The 18905-nt window shown below is 36.3% G+C and overlaps 1 protein-coding gene across 2 annotated transcripts in view; it reads left to right on the forward strand.

The window, feature by feature from the left end:
- Positions 1 to 18905, forward strand: part of VWC2L (von Willebrand factor C domain containing 2 like) — a 167484-nt gene that overhangs the window by 97241 nt on the left and 51338 nt on the right. Inside the window, exon 4 of one of the 2 annotated variants that reach the window (XM_044240838.1) lies at positions 405 to 486. The exons of the other annotated variant lie outside the window; for it this stretch is intronic. Coding sequence (XP_044096773.1) covers positions 405 to 427 — 23 coding nt within the window. The 3' untranslated portion in view covers positions 428 to 486. Of the gene's footprint in view, positions 1 to 404; positions 487 to 18905 lie in introns of those variants that run through there. 2 annotated transcript variants of the gene reach the window in all.

An 18905-nucleotide genomic window follows, 5' to 3' on the forward strand; every position in this document is an offset into this window, starting at 1 on the left:
TAATAACCAAAACAAACAGTGGTGCATAAGCCTCCACAGAGAATCTGCACACATATTTAGAGAATACTCCCCCAGTGCTACTCTATAATTTGTTCCTTTTTTTGCAGTTTTTGTTTTTTATAAGAGTTGTTGAATTCAGCTTTTGTCCAATGTATTCATGACTATGAGGCCTTTTATTTTTTCTCCCCCTTTTCTCTTTTTCAGACTAAAATACTCAAAGGTATAATCAGGTCCTTCCACAGTATTTAATTAGCTGTAATTAAAAGACATCTACACAGTGTTTTCAAAGTCTTTTCTTCTGTTACATTGCTAATGAATTAAGAAATTAATTGGCATGTGAGTTACAATAGAAAATGTCAGTGAGAAAATTTTAAATATCTTATAACATTATCCTTTTTTTGTAGGTCATGTTCTGTCCCTGTATTAAATTCAATGGCATTCCCAATCACCAAAAGGAAAAACAACAACAAAAAAAAGCCAACATATAAGAAGAATGGGCAGGAAAAGGGCAGGAAAAGGGATAAAGAATATTCCCATAGACCCATATTCTAGTAAGTTTGTTTTAAATGATCAACTTTCCCACCTACAACATTAGATTTTGGAGATTTTTTAAAAAATCTCCAAACCTCTTGGGGATACTGAGATGAAGGCAAAGGATAGCAAAGAGTTTGGGGAAGAAGATGGACCTATGTTCGTACCTAGCTACCTGCCTCTTTTGCTTTAATAATATACAAGGAAATATTATACATATAATTAATTATAACAACAATAAAAAGGTCCCATGAATGACAGTTTAATAAATAATTTATAAAATACTACCTTATGTTTCCATCTTCAGTCTTTCACAAAGCCATTTTCTACAGACTTATTTAGACTTCATCTTTCCACTTTAGATGATATATAATGATTTTTATTTGGGCAAAATATAGATATCAAATATAGTAAGTATGATATGTTAAGGATATATATGTTTAGCACATGAAAAGTTTATACAAATCTATAAAATAGAATAAAAATACCAACGCAGGTGGGCAAAGAACATGAACAGACAGAATCATACACAAACAATGCTGATGACTAATAGAAACAAATAGATTAATTTTACTAGTAATCAAAGACCTACAAATCAAAAGAAGATAACCCTTAACTTCTCTATCATTAAAAAATTCTTAAAAGTATAATACCCAATGTTTGCAGAGGTTAGTTTTAACACATGGTGCATCTTCCTGGAGAGCAAGTCAGCTCTATGTAGCAAAAGCTTTAGAAATGAGCACATGCTTGTGAACACTCAGTAATTTTACTTTTTAAAGAATTTTTTCTAAAGAAATTTTCAAAGATAAACTGAAAAACTTATGAGTTATTTTATCATTGCAAATATCATAATAAATTGGTAATATCAAAAACCAGAAATAATCAAAATGCCAACAGTAAAGTTTAAAATATATATTGATCATCCATTTAGTTGAACATTATGCCAAAAAAATTATTTCTGAAGAGTATATAATGACCTAGAGAAACAAGATGCAATGTTTTGTGGAAAATAGAATATAAAACTATATTTTCCAGATTTTTAAAAAAACTATGTCTGAGTGTTAATATTTAGTATAATATTACATAAAAATAACATTAATATATACATAAAATATTAAATGCTATACCTGTACCAATTACATTAAAATATTAACGGAAGTTATATTGGGGTGGTTGAATTACTGGAAATTTTCTTTCTCCTCCAATTTTTGTAAAATGCTCTATAAGGAAAATGTGCTATTTTATAATTACAAAATATAAAATTGATTTTATATATCAAGATTAATATATTTCTTTGGAGCAGAAAGTACTATAGCAGAAGCATATTTTAAAAATTAGATTTTTGCCACAATTAACTGTAATGGAAAATATTTATAATATTTAATCTGTGTCTCTGAAAACCTTAAGGACTCAATATTCAAACCACAGATATTTTAACATTGTTAAAGAATTTCCTAATAAATTTTAAAAGACAAATATCATTATCTATCTACCCAACATTATCAGATAGAGTTTAATTTCCAATTGAATTTTATTTGGAGTCATTAATTCTATGCTAAACAGTTTGGAAATCTACTAATGAATCAGAACAAAGGAATATATGGGATGATCATAGCAATAAAGATTAGTAATCATTTTCATATATCTTACTATGTTTGACCCTCATATTTGTAAAAAGGAATAAGCTTTCCTGATTACAAATAATGGAGAAATTTGTTAGAGTAAAATTAATGGAGCTTTCCATGGTCTCTTGGCAAGTCCATGAGGCAACCAGGTCTTTGACTTTGTATCCCTGGATACTGATCCTGAACCAAAGTCCATGCCTATATTCCATGATAGCATCCTAAAATAATCACTCTCTCTTATCTACTCATATGATTCTACCAAAAATATTTGCTCTTAAGGTATAACATCATCCAAAACTGGTGAGTTAGATAAACACCACATTATTCAACAGCCTTGGAGACAGTCATGAGCCCGGAAAGGGCTCAAATTTCCACTAGATGGCATGTAGCCTGTTCTCACCTTCCAAATAAGTTTCAGAGAAATTTGCAGTCATTTGCCACATTTCCAAAATGTAATTTAAGAAAAATCTTAACAGATATTACATTCACATTGTTTTAAAAGTCAATTAATTCAAGGTCTTAAATTATCACTACTTCTTTGAATGTTTGAATGATAAGCCACTTTCCTTTCGTTCCCAAACTACAGAGGTCAACTACCTCTGGGGGGCGCCTAGGTGGCTCAGCTGGTTGAGCCATGGACTCTTGATTTTGGCTCAGGTCATGATCTGAGGGTCCTGGGATCCAGCCCTGCTTAAGGATCTGCACTCAGCATGGAGTCTGCCAGAGATTCTCTCCCTCTCTCTCTCCCTTTCCCTCTGCCCTCCCCTTACACACACGTGCTTCCTCTCACTCTCTTTCTAAAATAAATAAATAAATCTTTAAAAAAAAAAAAAAGACTAAAAAAGAAGAAGAAATGACCTTCGGTTTCACCATCTGGGAAGATGGAAGATATTAGTGTCTCCCCATCCCCCCTTCACTGACCCTACCTTTCCTTTTCTACCTCCCATAACTGCCAGCTATACTGTACATGATCAAAGTTGGTAGTATTTACAGTTTGTCAAGTTCTGTTCACAGGATGATTCTAAATGCAAAACTGTAAAGAGAGTAACATTATATAACTGACTTTTCTTTTTTTTCACTAACGACGACAGTGTTTGCTATAATCACATTTCCTTTCCTATACAACTAGTGTATGTTTGTTTTAACTTGGAGTTTTCCACTTCCTTTTTTCCCCCCTTTTTCCCATTTCTCATAAAACTTATGGACTTTTCTTCTAATACTTCCATGGATTTTTTTAAAATTATAACCACTTTTAATTTCAAAGAGCTCTTTCAAGTTTTCTGACTTTACTTTTTATATAGTGTACCGTGCTTCTTTTACTCATAAATTTTTTATTCTCAAATGTACTTGGGAATTTAATCTCAGTTTTATCTTGGAAGTTCTAACCCATTCTCCAAAAGGGACAAATTTCCTCAGTGTACTTTTTTGTCTTTTTTTCCTATCTTTCCTTCTATCCTCCCTCCCTCCCTCCCTCCCTCTTTGTCTTTCTCTTTCATTTTCCGGGTGCTGCCGTTCACAGGATGCCTGCCTCCTGCTTGACTCATCCAAGCTCTTCAGTGAGATTGGGCCCCACTTGTGCCCAGGTTTTTCCTGACCTCCTTCCATTCCCAGTCTCACTTCACCACTAGAGTTTCTAGAGATCACCCCCTAAACTACCTTCATCTAAACAAACAGTGAGCATTCTAAAGTGCATCAGATCTTTAACTGCCCATTCATATTAACTGTGAGGCAACTGTGAGTAAATGGTGATAAAGCATTCATTTTGTTGGAGGATTTGTATTTAAACAAATTTAGTATTTTGTTTACTCTTGAGATTAATACTTTTACTACCTGTCATAATCTTTGGTTCCTACGCTACCGCCCTTTCACCTTCAAGATAGTTTTTACTTTCCTATTTCTTTAAGGAAAAAATTCACTACTTAAAAAAAAAAAATGCTGTGTATGTTAAATTTGCCTGGAGGTGAATGTCTTCACTTCTGCACTGTTGCAGATTTGGATGGGAGGTGGGGGTGGTAAGAGGGGATAAAATGGAATTGAGGACAACCATATGACCTTCTTCCTCTCTGTCACCTAGGCTTTACCTGAGAGCTGAATTGCTTTGAGGTCCTAAAGGGCATGGCAACTGCTTGGCAATAACCCCTTACTGCCTAATTTCAGAAACCATTTTTTTGTTTGTTTGTTTTCTGCTTCACTTTAAAGCTCACCTAGTCTTCATCCAGATAATTGCTAAAATTTACTAGTGATGTTGGCTCCCTGTTCTCTTCATTATGGGAGACATACTTTTTTTAAGTCAATTGCTTTATAATCAATTTAAGGATGGCCTCCTTTTTTCCTAAAGATTTATTTATTTATTTATTTATTTATTATTTTTTTAGAGAGAAAGCAGCAGGAAGAGGTGAGGGAAAGAAAGAATTTCAAGCAGACTTTCCTCTGCGCACAGAGCTTCATGCTGGGCTCAATCTCATGACCTTGAGAGATGAAGCCCTGAGCGCAAATTAAGAGTCCAATGCTTAACCAACTGGGCCGCCCAGGCACCCCCAAGGATGGCCTCTTGAAGGAAAGAAAAACATGTATGATCAGAGTACTGTGTTAAAATGAAAGCCAGCTGTTTTCTTTTTTCAAATACAGTCATCAATGATATTTGCTTAATATCTTACATAACCATGAACTACTAAAATAAGATCCCATTTGTAACTAGAGGATTATAAAATATATACAATTTTGGTGTCAAAAACACTTGACTCAATTTTGATGGACCTTAATTTTTAATTAAATCTCTATTATATCTCAAACTTCACCATAGTTTTATACCTGAAATTTTGTCTCCCTTTCTTCAGAATCAGAAGGTCATTCGATACTCATTCTGAAAACTTTTGAATCCTAATAACTTACATCTGGGATCCAGATGTAAGCTGAATGGACCATCAGATTGTAGTGATCAATTATATTTATGTTTTTGGGCTCTTGGTGGCTCTGCTGAAATATTTAGAAATTACAATTTATTCCTTTTATACATTAAGTATTTAATTCATCCTCATGTTATCTAACTCCTCTTTATGGAGCTGCTTTCTATTAGTTCTAGATGTCTCTTGAGAAAACTTTATTAGTTTTGGTTTCTCTTCACCATCCTATCCTTTAATATAACTTTCTAGCTAAAAAAAAAAAAAAAAAAAAAAAATATATATATATATATATATATATATATATATATATATATAACTTTCTAGCTAAAGCAGACAAAGTACTTTATTGGTGCAAAGGTAATTTTTCCCCCTCTGTTTAAAAGGAGGCTTTAGGTGGCAAATTAACTTACTCCTAGTTTCCTTTCTCACAGTTTTGGGAAGAGCTGTTTAAGGTGATGTAAATACTGAAAGAAAGGTTAATCCTACTTGGGACTTTTACTGACCCTCTTAAATGCAGTTCTTATGGCCCCTCTAGTCAGTGGGAATCCCATCCTCAGCCATTTAACGAGTAACTGTAAAGTGAAGTGCATTGCCTGGCACATAATCATTCCCAAACAGATAATTATTAAATACATAATTGAATCCTAGAAGAGCTCTACCCTTTGGCCCATGTAGTAGGCAGAATAAGAGCTCTTCCCAAGATGTCCATATCCTAATCCCAAAAATGTATAAATACATTTCCTTACATGGCAAAAGGAACTTTACAAATATAATAAAGATCATTGACCTAGAGATGGGGAGAATATCCTGGATTATTCAAGTGGACCCAATCTAATCACATCAGTCCTTAAAAGGAAAGACTCTTTCCCAGCTATGGCCAGAGAGATACAGTATTGTTGGCTTTAAAGATGGAGGAAGAGGGCATGGAATTCAGGTGGCCTCTAGAAGGTAGAAAAGGCAAAGACATGCATTCTTCCATAAGGCCTCCAAAAGAAATGCAGCTTGGCTGACACCTTGATTTTACCCCAGTGTGACAGACTTCTAACGTACAGAACTATAATTTAATCCATTTGTGTGGTTGTAAGTCACTAAATTTATGGCAATTTATCACAGCAAGCAATAGAAAAATAATAGAACTTTGACCTCTATACCTGAAATTTCTTCACTTTTATTTTTGCTTGTTAAATAGTCTCCCCATCCCTTAGAACGCATCTTAAATGCTACTTCCGCCGGAACCCTTTCATGTCTCCCCTCCCCAGATGCACTGATCTTTTCATTTTACTTTTATTGCTTATCTTGATATTTCTTTTTTTAACCTCTTAACCTTTTATTTTGCATTTTAAGTCTAGAAACCAACAAGCTTTATTATAAGGACCTTCAACGGTAAAAACCATGTATTACTTTTTACCCACCAATATAACACCTTGAACCTGTATGTAAACATTTGTTAAAGTGATCAAGAAATAAAGACTTATAACCACACTTTTATGAATTGAATTCTGTTTCCCCAAATTTGTGTTAAAACCTTAACCCTCAATGTGACCGTATTTAAAGTCATTAGGAGGTAATGAAAGTTAAATGATGTCATAAAACTCAAATAGGGTCAAATGGGGTCCTAATCTGATAGGACCGTGGCTATAGAAGAAAGAGAGAGATACTGAGAGAGAGAGAGAGAGAGAGAGATCTCTGTCCTCCATGTGAGAACAATACTAGAAACCAGGAAGCGAATCCTCACCAGAAACTGAATTGGCAGGCACTTTGATCTCAAACTTCTCAGCTCTAGATCTGTGAGAAATACATTTCTGATGTGTAAGCTACCCAGCCTATGATATTTTGTCATGGCTTCCAAGGGGTAATGAATTTAATCCTTATCCTTGCCATGTGTGCTTCTCTTTTTGAGACATATTATTTACAAACAATCCCTCTTTCACAATGGGTCATCTATTTTGCTTGATCTCATTTGCTTAAGTCTTGATCTCATTTGATTACAGTTTCGGGTAATGCACATGAGAGGGATTTAAGTGAGTTTTTCTTTTTGTAACAAATTAGCTGGGAAGCAACTTAATGCCGGCTCCTCAAACAAAAAATGGCCAGCAGATCTTTTATCCGTGTTTACTCTACCTTCACAGTACCTCTACTAGTTTGATGTGATAAGAATCATCTGCATTTCAAAACCACTTACCATCACGTTCTAAAACTTATTCTGTCAATGTGACAGGTACTTGCTGATGAATAATAGGGATTTTGATACAAACCAAAGACCAGTGCTATCAGGTCAAAATATAGAACACAAGAGTAGGTGCATTAAATTCAACACCCAAGAATTTCAAGCCTAAGAGTTGTCAAAAGGAGTACTTTTCTCAATACAATAGTAATACGCCACAAGAAGAATGTATAATGTGACTGCAACTGAAAACTGAATCATTTGTGACTTTATGCATCAAGGTTGGCATGATGAATTGTAGCTAGAAGTAAAGTGATCACATAAACCATCATATCTAAGTAAAATATGTGCAAGAAAGTTTCTCTTGAAACATCAGTGTTTTTCAAGGATGACCCCTTATAGAATCCACTGAATCTCTGGTAATTTTTAATGTTGAATGCTTATAGAATCCTCTGTAATGGTAATCCAACAGTAAGGAGTAGACAAAGGCAACAAAGTTCTATTGAAAAAGGAAGCTGGCATCCTGGTCATTTAGCTCAGTCAGATAAAAGATTAATCTACAGCCATAAACAAGAGAAATCTTAACACTGTCCTAGTACTGATGGTAACATTTTAGAAATGAATGTCATCTTGGTCAAACAAGTGATTCCTGCAAGGTCAAAGAGAACCACAGTCAAGGAGAGCAATGTCATTCCAATCAGTATACACACCAGACCTTTAACCTGACCTTCACACTTTACTTCCTTCACCATGAAATTCAATAAATCTACCTTTCCCAATCAGAACACCCAACATATGCAAACAGAGCTAATGTGTTTATAAATGGATTATTAAAAGATATCTAAGGTACAAAAAAAAAAGTCCTGAATAACATTTCTAAAAATAAACCAAATATGATTCATATCTCCACTAGGCCAATACCAGAGTGAAGATGATTCTCATCACAGTATTTCATGGTATTTCATCTATAGTACAAAACTATATATGACCACTCATAATGTAGCAGAAGAGTCTCACTATTGATGCTCCTCAGATATGTGACATGAATTGAACAGAGTTCAACATGATAACTAGCCAAATCTGTCACTCATTCATTCATTCATTCATTCATCCAAATATTCAACATGTAATTCTGGAGAGCTACTTTGTGACAAATAAAGGTTGCAACTGATGGTCTACTTTTTCATCAAATAAAGAGTTGGGGGGAAAGTTGGGGAGAATTACAATCCGTGGAATAGAAGTGTCTATCTAATGCAATAGTATCATCTTTAGTACCCCTGGGAAGTGGTCATGCAGTCTCTGTTAAAACCTTCCAGAAAGCTCTAAAGACAAATTCTCAGATGCAAGAAACCTGCCCCCTAATATTATCTCTAGCAGCCACAATGCTGTATGCTGGTCACGTGGCATGCTCAGTTCAGTTAGCAACTTGAAGGGCTGCCATTCTGCCAGAAGTGGTCTGCAGGATGACAGCAGGGTGTTGGTAGAGCAAATGTCTTTGGCTCTGGGTTTTATTTATCAGTGAGAACTGATTGATGGTTCAGCCCATATACACACACTCGGGCTAATGGCTTCATCTTTACAGCTCTTAATGTAATGCCATGTTAATTTGGATAAACGGTTGTTAAGGTTCATATCAGAGGTTTATTTTTTTCTGTAATCATTTACTTAACATCTTAATTTTTCCCTCTCAAGCCTTCCAATTTAAATTGTTTAAAGATAATCTGTGTGAATACCAGAAAGCATCGTGTTATGTCAGGTGTAGGCAAGAGAAACATAATAGTATCAACTTCTGATCTTTAGGTAATATTTTTCTTCTTCTTTTCTTGATTCTGTTTAATGTAACACAGTGAAATAGGATATCTGAACATCAGGGCAAATTTCTGTATTTTTAAACCTCCCTTTCCATTCATTTTGGCCTTTGGCCAGAGAGATAGGTGGGTAGATAGATAGATAGACAGACAGACAAACAAATCAACCTACATATTTTATGGACAGTATTTTTACAACGAAATCCCACCCCCCACTTCAGAATATTCAGTAGCAAAGGAGCTACATTTTGCCAGAGATAATGTTGTAAGAGGAAATCATGACGCTTGTTTGCAATCCTATGTTCTACAGCAATGGCACAGTAGGTGCCTGTAGCACTTTATCTAGAAATCTTTCATTAGGTCAACAGCATGCAATCCAGTGATGAGAAAAGGAGGGCTGCATCCTGTAAATACACACACACACACATACACACACACACACGTCTGAAAACTGGCAGTCGCTTTTTTTGGTGGAGATGTGTTATTCCAAAATTGGCATAATCACAGTTTCCACCTCGTTTATGACCAGCATAAAAAATTGCATAAAATATCATGCACAGCTGTAGTCAGAAGGAAGATTCAATTTGGGCTTTGTGTAGACTTGACTTGCTGCCAGTGCAGTTATATACATCATCTAGGGCTGCATTTAAAAGGATAAAATACAGTTTTAATTCTTACAGCAAATTTATTTTGTTAAAGAAAGATAAAAACGTTAAAATAGATCATAAAGAGCATTAAGTTCCTCCTTGCCCCCCGCCCAGTCCATCTTTTGTTAATATAACATTAAAGGGTTAGCAAAAGATGAGAAAGCCATAAAATTAAAGGTTAAGACTGCAGTTCTATCTCTCCACAGAATGAGAAGTTCTCTGGTGCGATTGCGTGCTCCTTTTTGTTACTCAGACAGCCTTGTTGGGGATGTTATACGTGAACAACCTCAAACATCCCTGCTGGTTTCTTTGGAAATCTCAAAGGCCACAGTGATAGAGAACAGCATGGGTAAGCTGCTGAGGAATAACAAGGTTTTCATCAGAAACCCAAAAGCACAATGTAGCATGCAGTTTTACAAGGAGATTTTCTCCACGCCTACGGAGGAAAGGGCTGAGTACCACTGCATCACAGCGTCTTTAAACTCTCAAGAGCCTTAAAGGACCAGCTGCTTCATTTCCCAATTGGGGTCCAAAGAAAACAAATGACACATGGCTAAATCATTGACTGAATCAGAACCAGAATTTGAATACAAGGTTCTTTCTACCTCTTATGCACTGCTTCAGGTAGAGCTTGGCACCGCAGAGAGTGGGTGATTAGTTCTACTGAGAGACAAAGGGGTAAACTTGTTTCTTATCTGATGGTAAGCTGGAGCTAGTTAGCAGGCTCTGGAGAGTTGATGGATATCTCTTCGTGACGTGCATTTAGTGACTTCACATTGGTAGCTTGAAATTAGCCTTGGTGGGAGTATTGACAGCACAAAAATGGGCAAATGCTAGAAACTGAGGTTCTTCTTTTCCCTGGAGCTGGATGCTAAACATGTATAAACATATCGCATCCCTTACTGCACTTAGCTTATCAGGGATCAGGTGTAACTCTGCTCTCACCCATGGGCACTCATTTGCTCTCTCACAGTCTCCAGTAACTAACTCTCCATCATTTACAGCACAGCTTGTGAGGACCTGTCGTGATCCTATCTGGATTTTAAGGATAACCTGTTTCTGAGGGTTAGAGCTCTACCAGGACACCTAAAATCAGGAGACACCAGAACACGCGGCTCTGTCGGTTATGTACAGAAAGCTGACATGTCAGTAGTTGTCAGAGCTTCAGTTTCCAAAGATCTGTTTCTTTTAATCTAAAGAGTGCATTGGTATCTTCAGTTTATATAGATCACGTATAGCTTATCATTAAGTAGAATTTTGCTGCAGGACAAACAGAATCTTGAGTTTAAGAAAAGACACTGAGGAGAATATGTATGGAAAGATGACTCAACCACCACCAAAAGGATACTTCTTACCAACATGAGGCAAGAAAATATAGTTGTTAAGAGCTTGTTGGCAGGTAGACTAACGGTTGAGCCCAGCTTTGGCAACTAACCTGTGTGACCTTGAACAACTTAGTGACCTCATCATGCCTCACTTTCATGATGTATAGAATGTAAATAAAAATAGTTAGGTACCTCTTAAGATTACTGCATGGATTAAATGAGATGAAATGCACTAAAATCCACCCCACCTGCCCACCCCAAAATTTTGCTCTAGTAATTCTCTCCCTCTCTCTCCTCCTTTCTCTCTCTCTCTCTCTTTTTCCCCCTCCACTCAAGGTTTTATTTCCAGTCACTCCAATGATCTCTTTCTATTTTGTCAAGGTTACCAGTGACCTCCATATTACTAAATCCATTGGTCAGTTCTTTGCTTTTATGTTACTTGACCTAGAATATGACATAGCTCATCAGCCCCTCCTCCCCAATATACTTTCTTATTTGACTTTCAGTATCCCAGCCTCTCAGAGCTTTCCTCCTCTGTGTGGACACTACCAATTCCAGTGGTCCTAACAGTATAAAGGAGAGTTACATTATGTCATAATATACTGTGATAGGGACATTGGACCCTAGTGAAGGAAATGGAGATGCTGCAGGTGATAATGAGGAGGAAGAGTTCAGACTAGTGTTTTTCAACTTTGGCTGCACATTTGAATCAGCTGGGAGCTTCTGGAACTCATAATGTCCTGGCAACACAAAGAAACTCAGAGTCTCTGGGGGTGAGACCCAGGCATTGTTATTGTTTAAGGCTCACAGGTGATTACAATGTGCAACCTATGTTGAGACACTGATCTAGATGAAGGAAAAATAAAGGCAGGTGCCAAAGGAAGGAAGTAGTTTATGGAAAGTCTCCACAGAAGATTTAGCAGATAAATGAATGCATATGACTGAGAAAGGTCAATGATGCTGAAGTAAAGAAAGTGTAACATTTGTACACTAATGACTAACACAAGACAATATTACTTAAAAGATGTTACAAAAAGTATATTTGTAAAATACTACTTACAAGATTCAGAGAAAACAGAGATGATTTGGGTCCATGATTAAGTATATAAAGGTGAAAATTAAGAGAAATAGTGTTGCGTATCAATCGATAGGGAAATTTGAATCAGATTGGCTGGATTGGAATTCCTATTTCACCACTTCTTTGACCTTGGTCAAGGTGCCTCAGTTTCCTCATCTGTAATATGTATATAAGAGTGAACTTATAAGTCTTTGAGAGCATTTAGATAATTCATATACAGGCCTTAGAGCAGCATTTGACACATCGTAAACACATATTAAATGTTGACCGATGTTGATGATGATGATGATGATGATGATGCAAGCTTTTGAAAAAGTTGAGAGAATTAAGCTAAGAAATGGGCACATGCTTGGGCTCTCAATTTTCGGAGACCCATGATAGATGCTGAGTTTTCTTCCTCCAACCAGAACTAGCACAAGGAGCACTGTGAATCATGAAAAACATACCTGTTTTGGTGAGTTCAGTCTCCTTTATGGCATTTCCCCTTTCTCTGTCCTTCAAGACCAGAGTTTTTCTGCTTGCAAATACCTTCCAGTAGAAAATGACCTGATAAGCAGTACCATTACTGGGATTACTTTTCTCTGTAGAACTCCCCTGTCTTCAAATTTTATCTGAAACTGTGGCATGAATGGCTTTATCCTCAAAGGAATTTTAGCAATCAGCAAATTAAGTGAGATAATGTAGATGAAATCACTTTTAATTTATAAATTACAATACAAATATTAACCTTGACATTGGATATCCTACTTCTGCAAAGCCCTTGAATTGCTTAGGGGAGTATCCTGCTTTATTTGCCACATGCTTAGCAAAAAAGCATGGATGTTACTGGAAGGTCAACATTCCTTGCTAGCAGCACATTAATTCCAGCTTATAGGAAAGAGACTTGACCGCAGTGAGCTGCGATGAGTATTGTACCAAAAAGCACATTTGCAGATTGCTTGTGAAAGTTTCTGTTCTTTTGAAAAACCTTAGCAGGAAAATCATGTTGATTTATTCATAATCAGTGTGATTAGGAAACAAAAAGAAAAGAGGAAACCCAGGAATACATGTGTCCCTAGAATCACAAACCTGTCCAATGTCAGATCATGTCCTTCCACTTGGGATTTCTGCTAACTGCCAATATGCTGCTGGTCCCAAGACACATTTATGGAGCACTCACTAAGCGGCAAGCACCTTCCGAGGCACGGAGAGGTAAAGATAAGTAAGGCATAGTGAGAAGCATGCAAAAGAGTATGGCATGCAGACCACTTAACTCAATAGATCAGTTTGACATAAAGACAAATTGCAAAGATGGAAGGAGGCACAGGGTCTGTGAGAGCACAGCTCACAGCTCACATTCGAAACCATTACACCACATGTGTGCCTTAGAGGTAACAGCCTAGCCAGGGAAAAAAATTGCTATCAGTGTTCAAAATAAAAGATAAAGTTAAAACAAACCAAACAAACCATGAAGTGCCCAAGTAGCATATGGGTTATGTTCCCTCCCAAGCAGTAGGTCATCCTCAGAAGACTGTGGTCTCTAGTTAGAAAAGCCTTCTCTGTCCTTCCCAGAAACGGCACATTATTTCTCTCTACCATCTGAAAAAGCAGTCTCATTTTCTCACTCTTCTCTCTTTTTTTTTTTTTAACATTTTATTTATTTATTTGACAGAGAGAGAGACTGCAAGAGAGGGAGTATAAGCAGGGGGAGAGAGAGAGGGAGAAGCAGGCTTCTTGCTGAGCAGGGAGCCCAATGCGGGGCTGGATCCCAGGACCCCAGGATCATGACGTGAGCTGAAGGAAGACGTTTAATGACTGAGCCACTCAGGTGCCGCTCACTCTCGCTCCTTAAGGTGCATGTCCAGTTGTGTGCATGAACACACCCAAACATATGCCCTCCAGGTATGCCTGCTTGACCCAATGATGCCTCTGCACCAAAAATGAAATGGTGTACAAACGCAATCAAAATGTGTATGTGCAAAGATGTACATTGAAATTATTTACATATTTTAAATAATACCAAGAAGGATTAAGGACAATATGTTATATGCATGAAATGAAATATCTAAAGCTATTAAAAATACATAGTTCTGTGGTGCCTGGGTGGCTCAGTCGTTAAGTGTCTGCCTTTAGCTCAGGTCATGATCCCACAGTCCTGGGATTGAGCTCCACATCAGGTTCTGTGCTAGCGGGAAGCCTGCTTCTCTCTCTCTCCCACTCCCCTTGCTTGTATTCCCTCTCTCACTGTCTCTCTCTCTCTGTCAAATAAATAAATAAAGTATATAGTTCTGGAATTTAAAGACTAATGGCATGGGAAAATTCTTAGGATATAATGTTTGCTTCTGCTTCATGTATATGTGAGTATATATACATATATATATATATATGTATGTATATACACATGCATATGTACCTGTGTGTGTGTGTATATATATATATGCAAGCATGCTTGTATGTATGTATTTGTATTTCTCAAATTTTCTGCTTTGAACATGGGCTTATGTAAGCATAGCATAAGCAAATATGTATACATATGTATACACATGCATAAGCATAGCATAAGCAAATACGTATACACATGCACAGATGTGTATGTTTGCATGTATACACATATATTCACCATTTATGTTGAAATACGCTCATGCTCAAAGTAGAAAATTTGAAAAACACAAATAATGAAATACCTAAGTGAATATCATATGTAATCTCAACAGCCAGAGATAATCATTGCTAACAGTTAGGCATATATTTTTCCAGGCCATTCTCCATACCCACTTGCTTTTTTAAAAAACTAAATTGGAACCCTGGGGTTTTGCTCATTCCATGTAACGTCACATCAAGAACAATTCTCCATATTACTAATTACTCTCTGTAAATCTTACTTTCAGTTCAGTATAATATTCCATCCTTTGAATGTAGTGTAACTTTTTTAGCAGTTTCCTTATAGTGGACAGGAATGATTATTATCCTCTTGTTGTTATAAGTGACTCTTCGATGAACTTCCTTGACCATAAGTCTTTGTTCATACATTCACTTATTTCTTGAGACTGGCTGCATAGAAGTAAAATTACCAGGTCAAAAGGTAAATGATTTGTAATGCTCTTGAAATATATCTTCTAAATTGCATTTCAGAAAGGTTATACTGACTGATGCTCTCACCAACGGTGTCCAACGGCACTCTTAACTCTTTGTCTTCAGTGTTCCCTTTGATCAGCATTGCAAATTTGACTCATAAAAAAAAAGGATCTTTTTTTGAAGTTATATTATCTTAAATAAAACAAAGTATACAAAATGGTATATGCAATATGATCTCAAAGGTGTAAAATTGTGCCTAGAAAAAAAGTCAATGGAAGGAAATACGTGAAAATATTTAGCACTTGGTGGTAGAATGATGAATTACTGCTCTTTTCACATAACAATATTAATAACAATATATCTACTAATTATTCAAAAGCTACCATATTTCAGGCTAAGTAATTTTTGTGTGCCGAGTCTTTAATCCTCAAAACCCCACAAAGCCTTATTGTGCCATTTATAGAAGAGCATGACTAAGCCTAGAAAACGAGATAGAGGCCTGGATTTAAACCCGAGCTTAACTAATTCCACAGCTCCTGTTTTTCCTGTTTCCCTCTCTACTTTCTGATATTTTTGCCAAGTAGCATGTGTTCTTTTTAAAACCATAAGAAGCAACAAAAGTTATTTTTATAGTCATTCACAAATAAAAGGGTCTCTTACTAAAACTGTTGCCAATAAAATGTGACCAGCTTCCCCAAAAAAGCAGATCATTCTGCAGCTCAAGGAGGTATGAGCATAAGATACTTTGGATGACCCACAGTGATCATGAGTTGCATGAATGCAAGGAATCATCAGCATTACCAGTGGAAGCATCAGATTCTGACACTCCTGAAGCCTAAGTGGGTTCCCCTATAGATATTAACTGGGCCGTGGCTGTTAATAATCACTCTGGCCCTGAGAAATGTTGCCTCTGTGATCAAATAGAGTGCATTAGGGACATAGACAAAGTCAGAATCCAAGCAGTTGCCCTTCCTGCCATACTATGATTGTACTTTCTGTGTATTAATACTGAATTTTATTATTTTAATAATTTTGAGAAGGTAGAAGACAGGAAGTTATGATGTAAATGTGATGTTTTCTTACATTTATAAATAACATTTGTTTCTATTTTCTTAAATTCCAGATAACAGCTAGAAAATTTCATACAATACTTTCAATATGCATTACCAATACTAAAGATAAACAAACAAAACGTCATATCTGCAAAGGAGCCATCCTAACTTGTCTTTCAAATACACATTTGGGTAAAGTTTTAACCCATGACCACTTAAGCTATGAAAACACATGCTTGAACAGAGATGAATACAATAGCCATTTTATATAGTAAGAAGCTACTTTCCAAACTGTTATTTCTGTATTGGGTTTTATTAAATCTTGATATGTTAAATATATTGAAAACACAATACACAGAGCAATAAGGAAGAAATAAAGAATATTTGTTTGTGAGCAAAAAGTCCCAAAGCTAACTTTTTTAATATTCAACAAACACGTTGATTGTAAATGTAATATATTCAAACACATCATCAGACATTATATCAATACAGAAATAAGCATTAACAAACCAGACTTTGTTAGTAAACTTTCAGGTGAATATATTCTGTTGACTTTTGTCAGCAGAGAAATAACTTGATTCTATCGTTTCACAGTGACTTCTATTTCTAAGGCTATGATGTCAATATCCTACTGTCAGACCCTACTCCCCTGGTCCCATGCCATCTTCTCCTTTGATTTTAGCTCCAATTTTCTGCTAATCGTTTACCTTCTGTGACAACATGTACCAATGTACAGAAGACTTTGGGGGATTTACATTCTTGAGAAAAGTGCCAATTTCTTATTTTCCAAGAAACAATATAAGTCTGGGAATCTGATAAAGTTTTGTTTTTCCCCATTTACCCTAAAATGTCCAACATATTTACTTCCACAAAATGTGAGGATTTCTTATTTAAAAAGGGAAATATTTTAGAAATCATAATGTCCTACTTTTTTCTTAAGATTTTATTTATTTATTTGACAGACAGAGATCACAAGTAGGCAGAGAGGCAAGCAGAGAGAGAGAGAGAGAGGAGGAAGCAGGCTCCCTGCTGAGCAGAGTGCCCGATGCGGGGCTCGATGCAGGGCTCGATCCCAGGACCCTGGGATCATGACCTGAACCGAAGGCACAGGCTTTAACCCACTGAGCCACCCAGGCACCCCGATAATATCCCACTTTTTTAAATTGAGAATCAGATTTATTTTCTAAGATACAAAGAGAAATTGAGATGCCAAAGAGAGATGCATATGAAATTATTGCTTAAGTCTTTAAAAGATTCAAGATTTGCCAAACTGCTTTTACTGATACTAGTTACTTCCTGGGGTTAGCTATCACTATGAAGGAAATATGGTGGACAGAACCACTTAGGTTAATTTGGGCAGGAAAACTAAGAAATTTATATCTCATATAGCCATAAGCTTAAAGAAATTATTGCTTATTCATTATAGATGAGCAAAGAGAAAAAGGAAATTTCAAATACACTGAACCCTACCATATCCAGTCATATTGAACAATTTTTAAAAAGCAGATTGTCATCATAAATACTTTATCACCTAACAGCAATAAAACTCATATTTTTCCCCTTTGTCTGACTGTATCTCGTTAATCTCTTAGTTATCCGGTTTTATCCATCCAAGTTATTCTCAGTTGTTAAGCATTGAAGTTCAAACACATAAAATGCCCTTACACTAGAACAATATCTTAAAAAGAACAATATCTTAGTTTCTAAAGATGACCAAGCTGGTTCTGGTAATTATTTTTCCAAAAGTTTCTACCCTCCATAAAATTCTTAGATCTCAACCAAGTTCCTAGAATTTTTTTTCCCCATGTGAGTCTAGATTTTCTCACACATTAAAAAAAATGAAAACCACAACAACAACAACAAAAAAAAAAAAAACAAGCCAGAATGACTCCCTAAATTTTCTTGGCCATAAAATGAAAGCTGACCCCATTTTTTTTTTTTTCCTGATAGAGAGGGAGACAAAGCACAAGCAGGGGGAGGGGCAAAAGGAATGGGAGAGAGAATCTCAAGCAGGCTCCACACCCAGTGTGGAACTGATGCAGGGATCCATCTCATGATCCAGAGATCATGACCTGAGCCAAAATCAAGAGTCAGAGGCTTAGCCAACTGAGCCACCCAGATGTCCCTGACCTGTTTTGATTCTAACCTATTTTGCATTAATTCCCCAAATACTTAGTAAGACCTGCTATGTGCCAGGTACTGTGCTAAGTACTAAGGACACAAAAGTGAACAAGCAGTACAGGGTCCCCTTGGCCACAAGGGCTTCACCCTTGGGAGAACTCTCGTTTTACACTGGTGCCTTGTTATTGCCATTTCTCACTCATGCCCTGGTCTCTTCAAGCGAGAGATGAAACTTTTTACAGTTTATTTGAAAGGACCAGACCGTTTGACCATCAAACTAAATCTATTGTAGACAATTATCATAGCATCTTGGCTCAAACAAAGGTTAGATGAACACAGAAAGATTTCATTTTCATTTCTTCACTGACAGCTTCAGAGCCAAGGGCACTTCAGATGACATTATGGCATTTTAGAAGTGCCAAGTACAAGACAGGTCCACACACTTACTGAGAGTTTGTGTTTAGAAAAGCCTGGAGGCAAGGGTGGTAGGGGAGACATCCTATTTTTTTTTTTCTTTTAACTTTAAATAATGAGCTGATTAGTTCCTCAAAAATTCTTTTTACACTAGCTAAATAAGGATTTCATCCTATCCAGTCT

Source organism: Neovison vison, chromosome 3 (assembly GCF_020171115.1).
Source record: "Neovison vison isolate M4711 chromosome 3, ASM_NN_V1, whole genome shotgun sequence".
NCBI classification, from domain to species: domain Eukaryota; kingdom Metazoa; phylum Chordata; class Mammalia; order Carnivora; family Mustelidae; genus Neogale; species Neogale vison.